The 17501-nt window shown below is 39.0% G+C and overlaps 2 protein-coding genes and 1 long non-coding RNA gene across 8 annotated transcripts in view; 2 read left to right on the top strand and 1 right to left on the bottom strand.

The window, feature by feature from the left end:
* RpL15 (ribosomal protein L15) overlaps positions 1–17501 on the bottom strand; it is a 330472-nt gene that overhangs the window by 291800 nt on the left and 21171 nt on the right. The window lies entirely within an intron of this gene.
* Positions 4486–5130, top strand: LOC139353184 (uncharacterized). Its single transcript, XR_011604344.1, has 3 exons — positions 4486–4763; positions 4830–4909; positions 4964–5130. It is a non-coding gene; the product is annotated as an uncharacterized lncRNA (long non-coding RNA).
* The window catches only part of vtd (RAD21 cohesin complex component verthandi), a 41296-nt gene continuing 40468 nt past the window's right edge, over positions 16674–17501 (top strand). For 3 of the 5 annotated variants that reach the window (XR_011604159.1, XM_070996196.1, XM_070996194.1), the window contains exons 1-2: positions 16674–17006; positions 17063–17353. Coding sequence is in view for 4 of the 5 variants with exons in the window: in XM_070996196.1 (XP_070852297.1) it covers positions 16749–17006; positions 17063–17353 (549 nt within the window). In the remaining variant the exon portion in view is untranslated. The remainder of the gene's footprint in view (positions 17007–17062; positions 17354–17501) is intronic. The other 2 variants (XM_070996197.1, XM_070996195.1) reach the window with 2 other exon arrangements.

Below are 17501 nucleotides of genomic sequence, written 5' to 3'. Positions count from 1 at the left end.
TGGTTAGGGAAAATTTCTTCAAAATTGACTCAAAAAAAATTTCAAAATAATTTGGCTTACATTTTTTTTGTTTTTCAAAATATGCTCTATTTAGCAAGTTTTTTAATACAGATCAAAAATCAAGGGAAAACGCTATAGTCGAGTACCTCGACTATCAGATATCCGTTACTCCGCTAATGGGACCAAAGGAAAATGGAGATATGCAAGCAGCAAAGCGAGATTGAAATGCGTCGCCTACCGGCGGTAGACAGATTTAAGCGTTATGGGCGTTAGAGGTATTGACGAGACCAATACATTTCAGTTAAAATTATTTATCTAGCATCAAAACTGTAGGATCCACAGTTTTGGGCGGTTTGAGGGCGTTAGAGTGGGCGTGGCAGTTCGCTGAAACAAACTTGCGCTGCGTAAGAAGCTCAGGAATCTGCATGCCATATCTTACTAGCCTAGCTAGTTTCCGAGATCTCAGCGTTCATCCGGATGGACAGACAGACGGACAGACGGACATAGCTAGATCGACTCGGCTAGTGATCCTGATCAAGAATATATATACTTTATGGGGTCTAGTCTACTAGTCTGGTCTACTCTTTAGGGCTATTATCGAAAATATTTGAAAACGCCCAATCAGTATGCGTGTTTCAATTGGTTGTAGACGAATCCAAATCTAGCAATGATCTAAAACCTTTTGCATCTGCTAAAAAATCGAAAATTCTCTTACAGCAGCCAGAGATGGAGTGAAGGCACAAATTAAAATCACCTAACACTTTCTTATTTAAAAACGTGTGCCGCTGAAATAAATCCTTAAATTCTGTTTCAAACTTTATCAACGGATAAGTCTGACTTTTATATATAATAATAATCCCTAAGGAACGGTACTTAAAGGTGGCAAGCTCGAACACTGGAGAGGCTAAATTTGTAGAATTAGCAAAAAAGCGACCACTTGAACAATGACTAACATTCTCAAAAAGTTCGTTTCGAATAAATACGAGAATGCCTCTTTTTGGCCGAGCTCCGCCAACTACTGACTTGCAATCTAGTCGCACTGCTGGGGTAAAGCCAGGAATATCATATGCTTCATTTAAGTATGTGGAAACCTCAACGAAGCACAAAAGTGAAGAGTTAAGCATATGCTGATCGGAATATACATCGCTAAAGTGGCGGTGCAAGCTTTCCGTATTATGGAAAAAGACATGAAGGTTCGGACTATTGAGTAAGCAATCGAAATGCGTATTCAGTAACTTAGCGGTACGCAATTCTCGGAGCTCTTCTTCTGAAGCTGAGTTCTGAGCGGATCATGGAGGGACGAGAGGTTTAATGATACAAAGACTTGCTGCACTTGTGGCTCTGCTATAGGCTACATACAGTGCAGCTCTCTGCATTCTTGGACTAGTGTGAACCACCACTTTGCTGTAGGTAGCTCCTTGACTTTTGTGAATTGTACCGGCTTCTGCAGGTACTACTGAAAACTGCTTTCGGTCAATGGTAGTGGACTGGCTAGAATTAATCTGAAAGCTCTTGATAATCTTAACAACTGGTGTCCATGAAGGCTCTTAACGGTGACTGCACTTTGATCGTGCACTAACTCCTATGCTTTCATCTAAAAATTCTATCCAAAGAGTATTCGGAGTGTTGGACGTACTGAAGCCTATCTCCCTAAGAACACCTGTGGCTTCATTAACGAGACCATCTGATGTATCTACATTGATCGTCATCATATGTTTTGCAGTGGTTTTTAAAATCAGTGAGGTACACAAACCTTGTGATTCAGACGTTTTTAATGCCCTACCTTGTTACAGACATCTGCTCTGAACTAAGTTGTGCACTTAACTGAGTCTATAGCTTCCGAGTTAAACTGATCAGTAGGAATCGAGTTGAGCTTCTCCCTATTGTGCCGATCTGTGCCCTGATTGTGGGCGCCACAGGTTTGGGCGGTTTGTGGCCGTTAGAGTGGGCGTGGCACTCTGCTGAAACAAACTTGCGCTGCGCAGGAATCTCAGGAATCTGCATGCCTAATCCCAGTATTGTAGCTTGTATAGTTTCCGACTAGTGGCTAGTGGTCCTGATCAAGAATATACTTGTATATACTTTATGGGGTCGGAAACGCTTCCTTCTGCCTGTTACATACTTTCCGACGAGTCTAGTACCCTTTTACTCTACGAGTAACGGGTATAATAAAGACTAGTAAGGAACTTTTGGCCACTTAAAATTATTTTAGTCCTTTTTGGTTTTTTTTTTAAGTCATGCATCTTTGTAGGCCCGGTTCTTTGCCTTTTGGAGCGCCTCGCGGACATTTGTGGAGTGGTTTTTGAAACTAGAGCCGTCAGACGCGATGTAATAGTAATTTGATTTTTTTTTACGTTTATAAATGTGGAAATTTTAATCTTAAGATTAACACATTGCTGCTACCCAATTGGCAGCTTAATCATAATCGGTTTTAATAATTTGATGAGAACAAATTCTGATTAGATATTTATTTTAATTAAAAGGGAAGCACTTGGAAGTATGTCATCGACTAACACTTTTTGTAACAAATAAATTGTTAATGGCTCTTTCTTCCACCACCAGCAATCTGAACATCGTTCGTCTGATTATCGAGACTAGGGACTCCTATAGAGCTAACTTCACCTGTAGGCACAGAAAGCTGCGTAGGGTTTGACCCCTTAGGCTGACTAGCAGCTCCTCCAGAGCTTTTGGTACCTATGGGTACTGCTGTCGGTGAAGCTTTAGGTCCCCCAGACCCAGTAGATGCCGACATAGCTGCCGTTACCGATCGGGTAAAAATATTTGGAGCTAAGTTGGGATTTGAAACTGATGCCTTTACGGGAGCAGATTTTGAAGGAGCGGTCTTTTTGCGTTTAGGTGACCCTACTGACATTTTTTTATTATCAAGGTCCGCCTTAAACTCTTTAAAATCAGCAACTACGCTCATAAGTTTATCAAAAAGTTTCATAAAACGATCATTGGTCAGCGCAACATAGCCATCCAAATCACGGTCTATTTCAACGCATGAGGCACAAGTCCACGAAAAACCAACACGCAGATCAATAAAATCTTTTACTCTGCCAACAAGTCCAGTACATTTTGGATGTATGACTGTATTGCAGAGACGACAGTAAATAAAAACGTCATTAGGTGACAATCCAAACTGGCAATCTGTCTTGGAACAAAAAAGAGTCATTTTTAAGTATTTAAATTTAAGAAAAACAGTTATTTATAAAACCAAAGAATCAATAGAATTATAAATGCCTCACTTAATTTGACACTGGGATCAAACAATAAAAATGTAGACACACAAAAACACAAAAGTATAAGAGCGCGTAGAGACTGCGAAAGCGAGAGAGCGCGACAGAGTGGCTGTGGACTGAGCGTGGCTTGCGAAACACAAACAAAATATACACGACAACAGTTGCGACGACTAGAAACGGGAGAGAGATTACAAGAGAGAGAGATTAAAGATTATGGGAAACAACAACAAAAGCTATTGAAACAAATGCACCGCAGCGTACAGAAGTTACAATAACAAAATGCACAGGTTAAAAACAGAGTTAGGTTTTGTTAAAATTGCTACAATAAAATAGACAATTAAACATAAACAAACGATTTAAAACACAAGCACGGCTGGTTATGTTGGACTAAGGTCACAAAGCAAGGCACCAGTAACACAGATATTAATGACAAATTGACAAAAGTCACAGAGCACAAGATAAACACAACCGGTCACAAGCGACGCTAAATCGTATACTCCATTTACACTTTTAACATAAGGACTCAGATTTCTGTAAGACATAGCTTAATGGGATTGTGTAATAATTGTAATGTTATCTGCATTAAGCTATTTCACATTAAGTGTTGTAAACATTTTTTTACCTCGAAGTCAACATTTAATATTTTTATACCCTTCCAGAGGGTATATTGATTTCAGTCAGGAGTTTGCAACGCAGTGAAGGAGACGTTTCCGACCCCATAAAGTACCCTTCAGTTCTGCAGTAGGGACGCGGTGACATGGCTCAAGGCAAAAATCTTTTTTTGTTTTTTTTTTGTGCCTAAACGCTGTGCCGCTGTTGACGTCAGCAGAGCAGTCGGCGCAGCGTAGAAGACTGCCCACGAAAACGATCGTGCAACAAAGAGAGGCAGATATTCGGATATTTCCCTCTCTTTCTTGTCTTATAATCTGCCTGCACTCCGCGCTCGCAGAGACAAATTTCGGCTGGTCCGTTATTTTTTTTTGCGTCTCTCCGTTATGTTCGGCTAGCGACTAATATTTCGGCGGAAAAATTTTCGTGGAGAAGCGACATGTGAATGCCCTAATATTTTTGGAGCATTATTGTGTATCGAAAAAAACAACTAATATTGTTTTATAAAAGTAAACTATTTGATTATAGTAAAATTTAGTAAATTGAATTTACTTATAATGTTATATTTACTTATTATACATTCTTATTACAATATAATTTTTTACTTAAGTTATAGAAATTTAGTCCTTTAAAATTGATTTAAGTATTTAAAACATTTAAGTATTAACATTTAAAAAAAAATCGTATTGTATTTTTTACTCAAGAAGTAAAAACTATATAGTCGGATATATTTCACTTTAGAAAGGGTATAGGTGCAGTGGCACGCGCCAACAGCGAAGAGAAAACAAAAGAAATCTAGTAAAGGGGTGAGAAGACTTGGTGCATTCTGTTTGAGTGATTGAAAGGGAAGCATCCATTTTAATGGTGCGCAGCAGAGTTACTTTAATCGTTTAGTTAATATAATAAAGCCAGGTAAGTGCTACATTAAGTTTAAGATGTTGTGCATTGATCTTAGTTTAAAGTACGTAAATTTTGAAGGTATTCAATGGGTTCCGTTAGCCGAAAGTGGATGACAAAATGTTTTGTGCCAATAAAAATTCTGCAACAAGCTATAAAAGGTAAATATACAATTAAACAAATAAAACGCATTTTTTAAACATATGTTTTTTCAGGAGCGTTGGCCAAGGATTCAGAGGACCCGGACAAAGGTTTAAGAACGGCGATGTCTAACGTTAAAAATAAGCTTACGAAGCAAAAAAACAGAAACAATAATTGTACAATTTTTGAAAATCTAAATAGTACCATATAATTAAAATGAATTAAAATGAAATGAATTAAATTCTATATTTTTTTTATTGAAAACTCAAGGAAAAATTCTGATTTTCACAAGTGATTCAGTTGGGATGAGTCACCGGCACGTGACAGGCCATACGAAAAATGAGTATAAGGAACAAGTGAAATCTTGTAGGACTTCGAAAAATTTTAATTTGAATTTTCACTTGTGAAAATGCGGACATCCCATACAATTTTCTATATGGAGCGTCACTTGTTCTTCACTTGTGCCCGAGGACATGTCCCAGGTGATTCCCAAGGTGATTCACAAGTGAAACTTTTTTTTTGGAACTGAAGGGATGTTTTGCAGGTAGTATATAAGTCAAAACCAGCCGGAACGGGCAACTATGTCTTATAGCTCCCATTGGAATAATCGAAAAAAAAAAACTAAAAAATTATATCTTTGATGTTTTTAAACATATAACCTCCTAAGCTTAAAAATAACATTTCTTAATTAGTTTTGAATTTCGAATTATATTTAAACCAAATCGGACGACTATAGCATATAGCTGCCATAGGATCGAACGGAAAATTGGTTGGAAAATAATATGAAACAAATTATAGCTTCGGTGTTTTTTAACACATAACCTCCAACGCTTGGAAATAACATTTTTTAATTAGTTCTGAATTTCTACTTTTAATTTTATCAAAATCGGACGACTATATCATATAGCTGCCATAGGAACGATCGGAAAATTGGTGGGAAAATAATAATAATATGAAACAAATTATAGCTTCGGTGTTTTCTGTCATATTATCTTGTAATATTGGGTATATAATTTTTTGGTTTTTTAAATGTAATAATTATAACTACAAGGGTATATAAGCTTCGGCTTACCGAGGTTAACTTCCTTTCTTGTTTTTTATATTATTTGTTTGTGATTTTCCGTTTTATTTTTTTATCTCGACTTCGAAACTTAAATGTTCCCTTTAGTTCTGGAGTAGGCTCGGTGTGAAATGTCAGAAGGAAAAAAATCTTTTTGTGTTTTTTGCCAAGACACTGTGCCGCTGTCAATGCAGCGTAGAATACTGCCGACGAAAACGGTCCCGCAGTAAAGAGAGGCAGATATTCGGAGATTTCCTCTCTTTCTTTGTCTTATAATCTGCCTGCACTACCGCTCGCAGAGACATATTTCGGCCGGTTCGTTATTTTCTTTGCGTCCCTCCGTTATGTTCTGCTAGCAACCAAAATTTGTGGGAAAAATTTTTGTGCTGCAGCAAAATGTGAATGCTCTAATATTTTAGGAGCATTATTGTATTTCGAAAAACAAAAAATATTGTTTTATTAAAGTAAATTATTTAATTATAGTAAAATGAAGTAAATTTCATTCGCTTACAATGTTATGTTTATGTATAATACATTATTATTACAATGTAATTTTGTTGTTTAGTTAAAGAAATTTAGTCTGCTTATCTTTATTTAAATATTTAAAGCATTTTAGTATTAACATTTTTAAAAAATCCAAGTGTTTTTACGCAAGAAGTAAACATTTTACTCATTTACCTAGTACTCAGATCGGCTAAGAGTTTTACTAGTCGAAAAATCCTATTCTTTGTAGTGGGACCGAAGTTTTCAAAGTTCACCCGCAATGCATGTAGCATGGTCTTACTGACAAGCAGCTGGGTTTATTGACAAACGGAAAACAAATCAATTGGATACATTTAAAAAAGAAGAGTGCTGGTGCACAAAGAAACTAAATTGAATATTCTTTGAATGTTCAAGGAACATTTTCATTTATGTAAATTAGTAGTTTAAAGCTTACTTCTCGTCCCACGGATGCTTCGCCATCTTCCTCGCGCCATCTGCAGTCCAGCTCCAAGTCCCAATAGGCATTTTGGACCTTATGGAAGTGGGAGGTGGATTGGGAACGGGATTGTTCCGCTGATGCTGCAGGAAGTCGTCCACCATCTTTACAATGGCTGGCAATAGCTCCTCCAGCTTTCCCTTAGCAAGCGCCCTTTTTCCTTCTCTCTATAGAAGCCAGCGCGTCCTCCATTACTACTAGGAGTACGAGCTAGGAAGTTTATGATAGCTGCTTGTATAATTAGATTTTGGGCTTTTCGAATTGTAGAGTAAAGCCTAGTACTCACATCGACGAAAACAGCCAACTAACCATAGTACTAGTTCTAACCAAACAATCGGCTAAAGCTTTTCGTCGGGTCTGTTTTTCAGCGCGGTACTCAGATGAGCTAAGGAAATACTATAAAAAACACCTGATTTAGCGAGTGAATTTCGATGAGCGCCGTTAGCCGCTGCACAAAGAATAAGAAATTTAATCTTTGGCGGTGTTCGTGCAAAGGCGTTGTAGAAACCAAAAATTAAAAATAGAAGGAAAACCCCAAAAACGCCTGCAGAATGTCAGTGCAGATGATAAAAGACCATTTAAGCTGTTGCTTATTAATGTGGTACTTCATCGACAGAAGGCAAAACCACAACAGGATCTCAAACGAGCTCTCCACCAGCTACTTGACATATTGATATTTTTTTTTGCAGACTCGGTGACAACTTTTAAAAAAGAAACAAGAACTGCGGACCTGCTGTTGATGGCCGCGGAATACACTCCATCCTTTTTGTGGACCTCCCTTGGCACTGGACACTGGGTCTGTTACTCGTCACCTCACCCATTATAGTGCTCTACTTACTCATTTTCTTTGTTTTTAAACTTAACTCACTAAACTTTTATAATTAACATTCCTTGCATAACTTCCTAACGTGGGTAGCTGAATACATAACACATAGATAAATAATTATAAGTATAAATAAATTAATAAATAAAACGAGTGACCGAAAAAAATCGTTATTTGTAAGATTTATTTATAATAAAAGAAATGTTATCTTTGGCATTCAATGTAAAAATCCCAGAAGTCTTTTAAAAATTAAACTTACAAACAATAGTTACTTTCAGCCTCAATATAAACTTACTTAATAAGGCGCGGACGAAATGTGGGTAGTCTAAGCTTCTTCTTGTTTTTCACAGCTATTTTTTTTCCGCCACGTGTTTTTTTGGGAATCTTGTATTTTCAATTTTTTTAACATACATTAACTTGTTTTTACTCTCACTGTTTAAATAAATATTGGTCTGCGACAGACTTACCTGGGAATCGTATAGGTTAGGTTTCACTTTTAAACCACTGGTTTATTTTATTTAACTACGTTAATTGCGTGCAATTCTAACTCCTTAAGGAGTTAGTTTTTCTGGAAGGCACGCGACTTTTTTCGTCTTTTTCACTTGCGTTTACTTATGTGAATTCACATAAGTAAACGCAAGTGAAAAAGACGAAATGTGAATTCACATAAGTAAACGCAAGTAAAAAAGACGAAAAAAGTCGCGTGCCTTCCAGAAAAACAACAAGCAACAAAAAACAACGATTCCGCTAATCCGTTGTTGTTCTGTTTTTTTGGCATGTCCCGTTTGGTCTATGCATCTTGCACATAAAAGCAGGGTATTTATAGACATATCCGACTATGCAAATCGTTATATAAAAATATATTTTTAAGACTTCACGTATTAATAAATAATATTAATAAAAATATAAATTTTTTTAAGAAATACAAATCATTTAAAACCCAAACATATTATTTTAATTGGTTGTTTTAACATTTACGAAAAAATGTCGCATTATTCAAAAGGCAAGGGTGCACAAAAGTCGAGCTATTTTAATTGCTGGGCCTCCTCGCCCTCACACGCATTTCTCCAGCTGAGATATGGCGAGAGAGAGAGAGCCCAAAAGTACTTTTTGTGCGTTCTCTTTCCGGACCCCGACTGAGAGCGCGTCTCTTTGCCGCCGTTCCGCTCAGCTCAGCCTGCGTCGCTGGCTGCTCTGCTGACGTCGCAGTCGGCTTCGTGATGGTTGCAGGGGAATAACGCATGTTGACGACCTTGATGTTTATATGGACACATTTTCTGACCACATAACTACTATGGTAAATAAAGCCAGGTGTGTTCATGGATTTATCAAAAGGTGGTCGAAGGAATTTGATACCCTTATATCACAAAAGCCGTGTACATTTCATTGGTCTGACCAATTCTTGAGTACTGCGTCTGGAGTCCCCAATATGAAGTACGTATAGACCGGATTGAGTCTATGTTAAAACACTTTTTGGTACTTGAAGTGCGGGGACTTAACTAGGATTCAAGCCTACTATTACCAACAATTTAAAATACATGCAGGACAACAAGAATAATAAAAATACAAAAAATAACACTTATTAGTTTCTAAGTAGGATATTATTACTGTTGTTAAAATAGGATGTGAGTCGGTAATAGAAGTAAGGTAATATTAGTCTAGTATATTCATTAAAATGTACTCTAATAGGTGTATGATTTAATTAGACCTACATAGATTTAAAACTCGTAGAATGCAGTTTCTAGTGAATCTATTTGGCATATTAAAGTACAAGTGACAGAGTAACTTGGGAATCTCCACTTTACCATGAATAAGATTCCGAAAACACGTGTAACCTAGTTCCCCACGGAACTTATGAGGGTAAGTTAATTAAAAGTAGACTGCTAGAGAAGAATGGAAGTATTAGGCTTGAATCCCATCAAATCTCCGTAAGGCAAATTTAAAAAGTTGTTTTGTACAGACATAGTCACACCTATATGTACCCCATATTGGGGACTCAATAATTGGTCAGACTTATGAAATAAACAAGGTTACAAGGGTCATCGAATTTCTTCGACCACCTTTTGATAAATCCAAGCTTTATTCATCATGATAGTAATGTGGTCTGAAAATTTAAGTTTTGGGATCCATATAGACACCAAGGTCATCAACATGCCTTATTCTTTCTAAAACACAACCACTTAGAATATAAATAGTGTAGTGGGGCGTACAAGAAAAAAGGTTATTACTTTTACTTAGAACAGATTCATTTATTATCATTGCACCAAGTTTGAAATGCACCAAGATTAGATTGTAAGGCTGGGCTCTACTTGGCACAACTTAACATCATCTGCGTACATAGGTGCAAGTGACTTCGTAAGGATAAGAGGAAGATCATTAACGAAAAATGAAAAAAGGAGCGGACCCTAGTCGACTTCCTTTCGGAACACCTGAAGTACGAGAGTGGTCCGATAAGTACTTAGCCCCCAAAAGAAAAACGAACATTTTGGAAAAGTGGCGATTTATTTCTCAACATAATCTTCTTTTACCTCGATGCACTTGACCCAGCGATGCTCCAACTTCTTTAACCCGTCTGAAAAATCCGATTTCTCGAGGTCTGTAAAATAGGCCTCTTTGGCGGCGACGACCACCTCATTCGACGCAAATTTCCAGCGAGTGACTTTTTCAAGTTTGGAAACAATAAGAAGTCACACGGGGCCAAATCTGGAGAATATGGTGGATGGGGTAGCAGTTCGTAGCCCAATTCGACCAATTTGGCCTTGGCGAGGGCGGAAGTGTGAGCCGTTGCGTTGTCATGATGGAAAATCACTTTTTTCTTCGCCAAATGGGCCGTGTTTTCTGTAATTCGGCGGCGAATCGGCCCAATAATTCGGCATAGTACAGCCCTGTGACCGTTTTGCCCTCCTCCAGGTAGTCGATGTAGATCACACCTTGTGAATCCCCAAAAACGGTGGCCATCACCTTTCCGGACACTGGGACAGTCTTCGCCTTCTTCGGAGCAGGTTCGCCGCGTGAAGTCCACTGTTTTGACTGTTCCTTGGTCTGGTGTGCACCAGTGGATCCATGTTTCGTCGACGGTCACGAAACGACGCAGAAACTCCTTCGGATTGCGCTCAAACACTGCTCTGAAGTGGTCTCACGGTTGCGTTTGTTGTCCGGAGTGAGCAAACGCGGCACCCATTGCGCCGACAGCTTTTTCATAAACAAAATTTCATGCAGGATATGACCCACTCGGTCTTTTGACATGCCTACTGTCTCAGCTATCTCGCGTATCTTCAATCGGCGGTCTGCCAATACGAGATGGTGGATTTTTGTCACGTTGTCCTCCGTGGTAGCCGTTTTCGGGGCACCTGGGCGTGGCTCATTAAAAACCGACGTGCGACCACTTTGAAACTCGTTAAACCAATTTTTGACGGTCGCCATCGAAGGAGAAGAGTTACCGTACACAGCATCCAAGCGCTCTTTGATTTCGCTGCGCGATTTCCCTTCCAAGAACAAGAATCGAATTACAGACCGACATTGCTCTTTCTCTATTTATCTAAAATCCGCGGACACGTCCAATTCCACACGCAGTCAAAACAAAACTACGAGCCTGATTCGGCTGAAATTTCGACAGTAGCCGTCTACGAGAATGTTATACAGACAGTAAATTTGTCTTGCGATAGTGACGCCATCGGGCGGTGAGGCTAAGTACTTATCGGACTGCCCTCGCAACTCCGATCGGGGATGAGATAGAGTTTTTAGAAATGAATTTTGACAAATGACATCCAAAAAACTTGAGATTCATTTAAGAAGACCACATGGAAACACTAATAGGTCAAATTTCAAAACTAGAAGCCAGTGATTTATAGAATCAAACGATTCACTTAAATCTGTGTAAGCCATGTCAGTCAGACATAATGGCCATCTGACTCTAGAAAGCGTTAAGACCTAATTGATTTTGCCGTGACAATGTTTATCTAACGCAATATCATAAAGGCCAGATATATCATCGGACCACTCGCGTGCCTTAATATGCTTAATCAAAGCCCTGAAATAACCGAACCCTCTCAAGCTTACCTTGCACAGACTTACTGGCTCAAATACAAAAAGTACGTAGGTTCACACATTGAACTAAAACCACACTTTAAACAGATCATTACAAATAAGAGACGCTTGCGACGAGCTTGGCAAGCCAGCAGATCGCTGCACTCAAAAACACTCCTAAAATCAGCTTCTTTAAAACTAACCAGGATCCCAAAACTAGAAGAAGCAAATGCATAACGGTTGTACATCGAGGAGCAATCGCAAACCAGCCAAAAAATATCCCTTGTGAGGGCCCATTCAAATCTAAGCTCTCCGATAGAAACAGTCACCCCCACTAGAACATCTTTTGGAAACTGGACTCGATACGGTGACGACAGAGCCGAGACATTCGCTTCATTTGTTCTTCCGTCTACTGATTGACTAGAGTCAATTTTAAATTGGCCAGACGAGGTTGTAAATGTCATCAGGAATCAACTGAATCAACACCAAAAATGATCATCGAACTTTCTATCTGTACTATTTCATTTGTAAACTCTTTAATAGTATCACAAAACTCGGCTATTACCTAACAAAATGCCAAACGTCAATCCTTACAATGGTACCGAAAGTTCAGCATGGTAAAGGCCAATAAGCTTACTATCTTGTCTGTCAAAACTGTTCGAAGAAAATCTAAGAGCACAAAATAATTTTCCAGCACATCAATTTGGCTTTCGGGAGAGTCATGGAACTATCGAGCAAGTCAACCGAGTAACATCAGGAATCCGTACTGCACTCGAACATCGCGAACATTTCAGTGATATATTTTTCGATGTAAAAAAATATCTTATATACATCTGCTTTCCCTACAAACGAGCGGCTAACTACATCTACATTCGCGGACGACGCCGCAATTCTAAGTCGATCGAGATGAAGCAACAGCTCAAAAAGCTGATAATCTTGTAATAGTTGAGAAATGGCTATCAGACTGAAGGATTAAAATAAAAAACAGGCGTCCTACTACACAAAGATTACTCTTCACCCCAATCATATGGCAAGGGACTTATCTCGGGCTTACAACTAAACCCGTCTTCGATGAAACGATCTTCAGCCCAGCAATAGTTATTATGGCCTTCCTTTAAATCAGTGTCCGTCAACATGACTTGTAGATAGGTAATTATTGACTTAAGATTTGATAGACCTACTGCTAGTCGAATAAATAAAGAGCACGTTTTTATTTAATTTAGTCGAACCCGATGACTTATGCTTTAGGAAAAAACGCCTATATATGCTTTATGGATTAACAGATATCGGTGTCGTGATTTTTCATGTTAATTCTATGCTACATGAACACGCAATCAGTGGTTCAATGCCCAGCCTTATAGCTTTGCACAATGTAGCTAAAATCGATATTGCAATTTTTAGTGGGCTCTTGTTTGCCCAGTTTTGAGAGATGTAGAATTCAAATGCCTTCTTCCTTAGGCAGGTTATACCGAGAAGGACATAAGCTGAAACTTGGACATTTCCTTAAAAATATCTTAGCAATATCTCTTTTCACGATAGGCTCCTTTGTCCTCGACCAACAACGAATTCCTCACAACCGCTGACTTGAGTCATTGCAGTGCAAATGCATATCCTTCCCAGAAAAAAATACCGAAACGCCAAGAACACCTAGACTCCTATAAAATACTAAATATAAATACTGAATTGGTTATGTGTGTGCGATCACTATTTCTGCTGAAGCGAAAATATAGCGGCTCCAGCTCATGTCTCTCTTCCATGTGTTTTTCTTAGGGAAGAAGAAAAAGTTGTATTGGAATTTTGTTGGAGAAGCGGAACCACCCTCTGTGTGAACACACAATTAGACTTGAGGTTTTAAGTTTACCCAGTGTAAATACTTTTTTGCAGTACTCGGATTATATTCTCACTTGATAGGTAACCCGGCGTGGTGAGACAAAGATTTGATGGTGTCATTTTAGCAAATGTACTTATTATAGAAGAAAAAGTCGCGTAAAGGGAATTGTGGCCCTGATCCTAAAAGTCCTCTGTCTGAACAGTGTATAAGGCTAAGCCCTAATGTCCCCTTCACATAGAGTCCATCCGTTCGAAGCGGTTGGGATTTTTGACATATGTGAAACTCCGATTCCCACAGGGCACATCCACCATGTACCATCCGATAACAGCTGATCTGAAAACCTGTAGCTTATCAAACCAAACCTGTTGCTTTATTTTCAAATGTGAAACTCCGATTCCCACAGACCATATCCACCATCCGTTAACAGCTGATAGGGCTAATCTAACCAAAACTGTTGGTTCGTTGCCTTCCATTTTTGATTGTTTCCTGTCTACATTGCTTACGTTTTTGTAGTGAATGCTTAAACTTCCGCTGTCAAGAAGAAGAGCTCAGAGTTGCACTGAAAAAAATCGCCAAAATAACGCATAAAAGATGGATTTCGGATTTTTTTGGAGCGGCAAAACCTTATGGACCATCCGTTCAACGGATGGTAGATGATGAGTAGAATGACGCTAGAAGGCCTAGTACTCAGATCGGCCAATAGCGTCTTCCCACAGATATCCATTCATCACCTACATTTGGCTTGGAAACATCGTGCAATAGCGGGGAGCACGAAAATATGTCCATGTGTACATGGAGATGGCCCATTCCTTAACCGAAGCTGGGTTGGATGTGTCCTACAAAGATGTCCTGAGAAAAATTTAAGTCCTGACCAAAAAGTACAGGTAAATTACACGCGCGCAACAACATATTATAAGTCCACTCCACGATACCATTCTTTGCAGGCAGGATTACGAGTTGCTCCACTCATTCCTAGGCGCATACTGCATCCACAACATGGAGCAGAGTACCATGGGGAACGAGAACATATCCTTATATTTGTGGCTTAAAATTAACTAAAAAAAATGTATTTATTGCAGATACTAGGAAATTCTCTGTGGAGGTCTTAGGTGTGGGCCCCTATGACAGGGAAGCATCCATCTGCAGCGGAAGTCAACGCTCAGGCAGCACTTCGCCCCCTAATAAGCGCGCAAAGGTGGACCACAAGGCCGAGCTTGTGAAGATAGCTCTGGAAAGGCTGGAGGAGCAGGGAGCGCAGACGAAAATCATGTCAGGGATGGCGGACAGCCAAGCTGAGCTCCAATCGGATTTGTTGGCTGTTGAGAAAATCAACGAATTGGTAAAACAATGAATAAATAGGGTAATTTAAAATACAAAATGTGAATGAACTAAACAAAAAACAAACATTTTTATATCTAATTAACTTTATTTGTTACCATTTAGACAACATTGGGCAATATCTGCTCTTGATTTCTCTACAGGTTGGCTAAAATCTGCAGACAGAAAGCACACTTCGTGGCATTTTTTTCTTGTACTTATTCTTGTAGTGTGACCGAAATTTTCCAAATTCACCCGCAAAGCATGTAGCATAAACTTGCTGTTAAGCAGCTGAATTGATTTGTTGTCGATTTAAAAATGACGAATCTGCTAGTGTACAAAAATATAAATATACATGAAATGTTCAAGGGATGCCTTTATTTATGTGAAATAATAGTTTAGGGCTTCTTTCTCGCGTTGCGGATGCTTCGCCATCTACTCTGCGCCATCTGCAGTCCAGCTCTGACTCGCAGAATGCCCACATGGGCCTTCAGTGAGTGGGAACGGGGTTGTTCCGCTGATGCTGCAGGAAATCGCCCAGGATGCTGGCAATGGCTGGTAGAGACTCCTCCACTTGTCCCTTTACGGGCGGTTTTTTTTCCTCCTCCCTATCAGGGAGGATGCTGGTGGAGGTAGAGTCCTGCGATTCGTCAATGGGGAGCTCGTCGGAGATCGAATTACTGGGAGTGCTGCTAAAAAGAGTGCTATGAGTACAAAGTAACAAAATTCTTTTGGCCAGAACTTATTTTCTTTTCGTGGATCCGTCCGGCAGCATGTCCATGTAGGGAGCGAAGTCCCACTCGACATGCTGCTTCCCTATAGGCTTCTCGATTGGATTATCTCCACCACTTCCATTCTTCTACGGGTTTGCCCTGGTGTGGTATTGCTTCTTGTGGGTCAAGTCCCAATAATGGGTAACTTGGATAAGGCTTTATTAAGACGTCCTTTTTCATCTGCTCTGACCTCCTGCGGACGTTTTAGGTTTTGCCTTTCATTTTTACGTATCGTTTTAAAACCGCTTATGCACGAACACATCGATTGCTTAAATTTTTTATGGTATTTCCTAAGCTCAGCTGAATTTCCTAACTGATAAACCGACCCGACGAAAAGCGTAAGCCGCCTATTTGCATTTCACTCACTTCTATGTTTAGTTCGCGGCCTTCGTCGATGTGATCACTAGACTTAAGCTCGTGAATTTGTAACTCATAATAACTAACTAATTTTTATAAAAGGTGTAGTATATTCTCCGATATTGTCGATTGACGGTTTGTTTAAAATTTCATAATATTAATTTGCTTTAGCCAGAGGCGTACCAAGAAGGGATAGTAGTGGTTTGGAAGCTCAGCAATCCTGTGTCAGCAATTTGATGGAGATTTGATTTAGGACTTGCTTAAAAGTTCAGATAGGCTTTATACGTTTGTATGGTATTTTATATAAATAAGAGCAGGAAAATCACATTGGACGACATTTTCGCCGATTAGGAAACGCCTTTCGATTAGGTTGTGATGAGATACTGCTGTTCACTTCAGATGTTATTGTAATGTGCTATGTAGAAGTCCAAGTTTCACATTTGTCAAAAATCCCCAGTGTTTCAAACGAATATACTCTGTGTGAAGAGGCTATTAAAATGTCAATGAGGGGGTATACGTGTTTAGGCACAAAAAGCCGTTTAGTACACGCAGTACATAATCATATTTGGCTCATATTACTATCTTAGCACTAAAAAGTATTCCTTTGTTATCGATAATGATGTATAAAATAAATATTTTTGGGAGATGACGCCGAAGACATTTTAAATAAGTTTCGAAATTACGTGTATTAAAATGTTCTATGAACACATTATTTTGGCCAAGAAGGGTCCTTTGGCCAGGATCTGGTTAGCAGCTCACTGGGACAAAAAGATTACAAAAGCCCATGTATTTGAAACGAATATTGAAAAATCAGTGGAAGGCATTTTGCAGCCCAAAGTAAAATTGGCGCTAAGAACGTCTGGTCATTTGTTGCTTGGAGTTGTGCGCATTTATTCAAGAAAAGCTAAGTATTTATTAGCTGATTGCAATGAAGCATTTGTTAAGATTAAGGTATACTTTATTTACTCAATCAGCGGTGACCCTATTTGTAATACTCCTATTTGTAGATGGCTTTTCGACCAGGCATGGTCGACCTACCAGAAGGTCACAGAGAAGCGAATGTTAATGCAATAACACTACCCGAAGTTTTTCATGACTTTGACACGGCGTTACCCGAATTGAACGATATTGACATTGAAGCTCAATTTTCCATTAACCAGTCCAGAGCTGACGAGATAACAATGAGAGAAGATTACGGCAGCTTAACTATCTCTCTACAAGATGATGGCTTTGGAGACATAGGTTTCGAAGCGGAAACACCAGAAATTATGCGAGGATCTATAACTTCAAATATCAATGTATGTATAGTGTAGCATTTATAAATTCTGATATTTGGTGTGCCACAGAAATCCCTTTGGTATATGATCGTAAGATTCCAGTTTGGTGCAATAAGTACTTAGCCTCCAAAAAAAAAAACGAAAATTTTGGAAAAGTGGCGATTTATTT

This window comes from Drosophila suzukii, chromosome 3, assembly GCF_043229965.1.
Source record: "Drosophila suzukii chromosome 3, CBGP_Dsuzu_IsoJpt1.0, whole genome shotgun sequence".
In the NCBI taxonomy this organism is placed as follows: Eukaryota; Metazoa; Arthropoda; class Insecta; order Diptera; family Drosophilidae; genus Drosophila; species Drosophila suzukii.
Note: the sequence above shows the minus strand (reverse complement) of the source record. Positions and strands in the feature narration are given on the sequence as shown.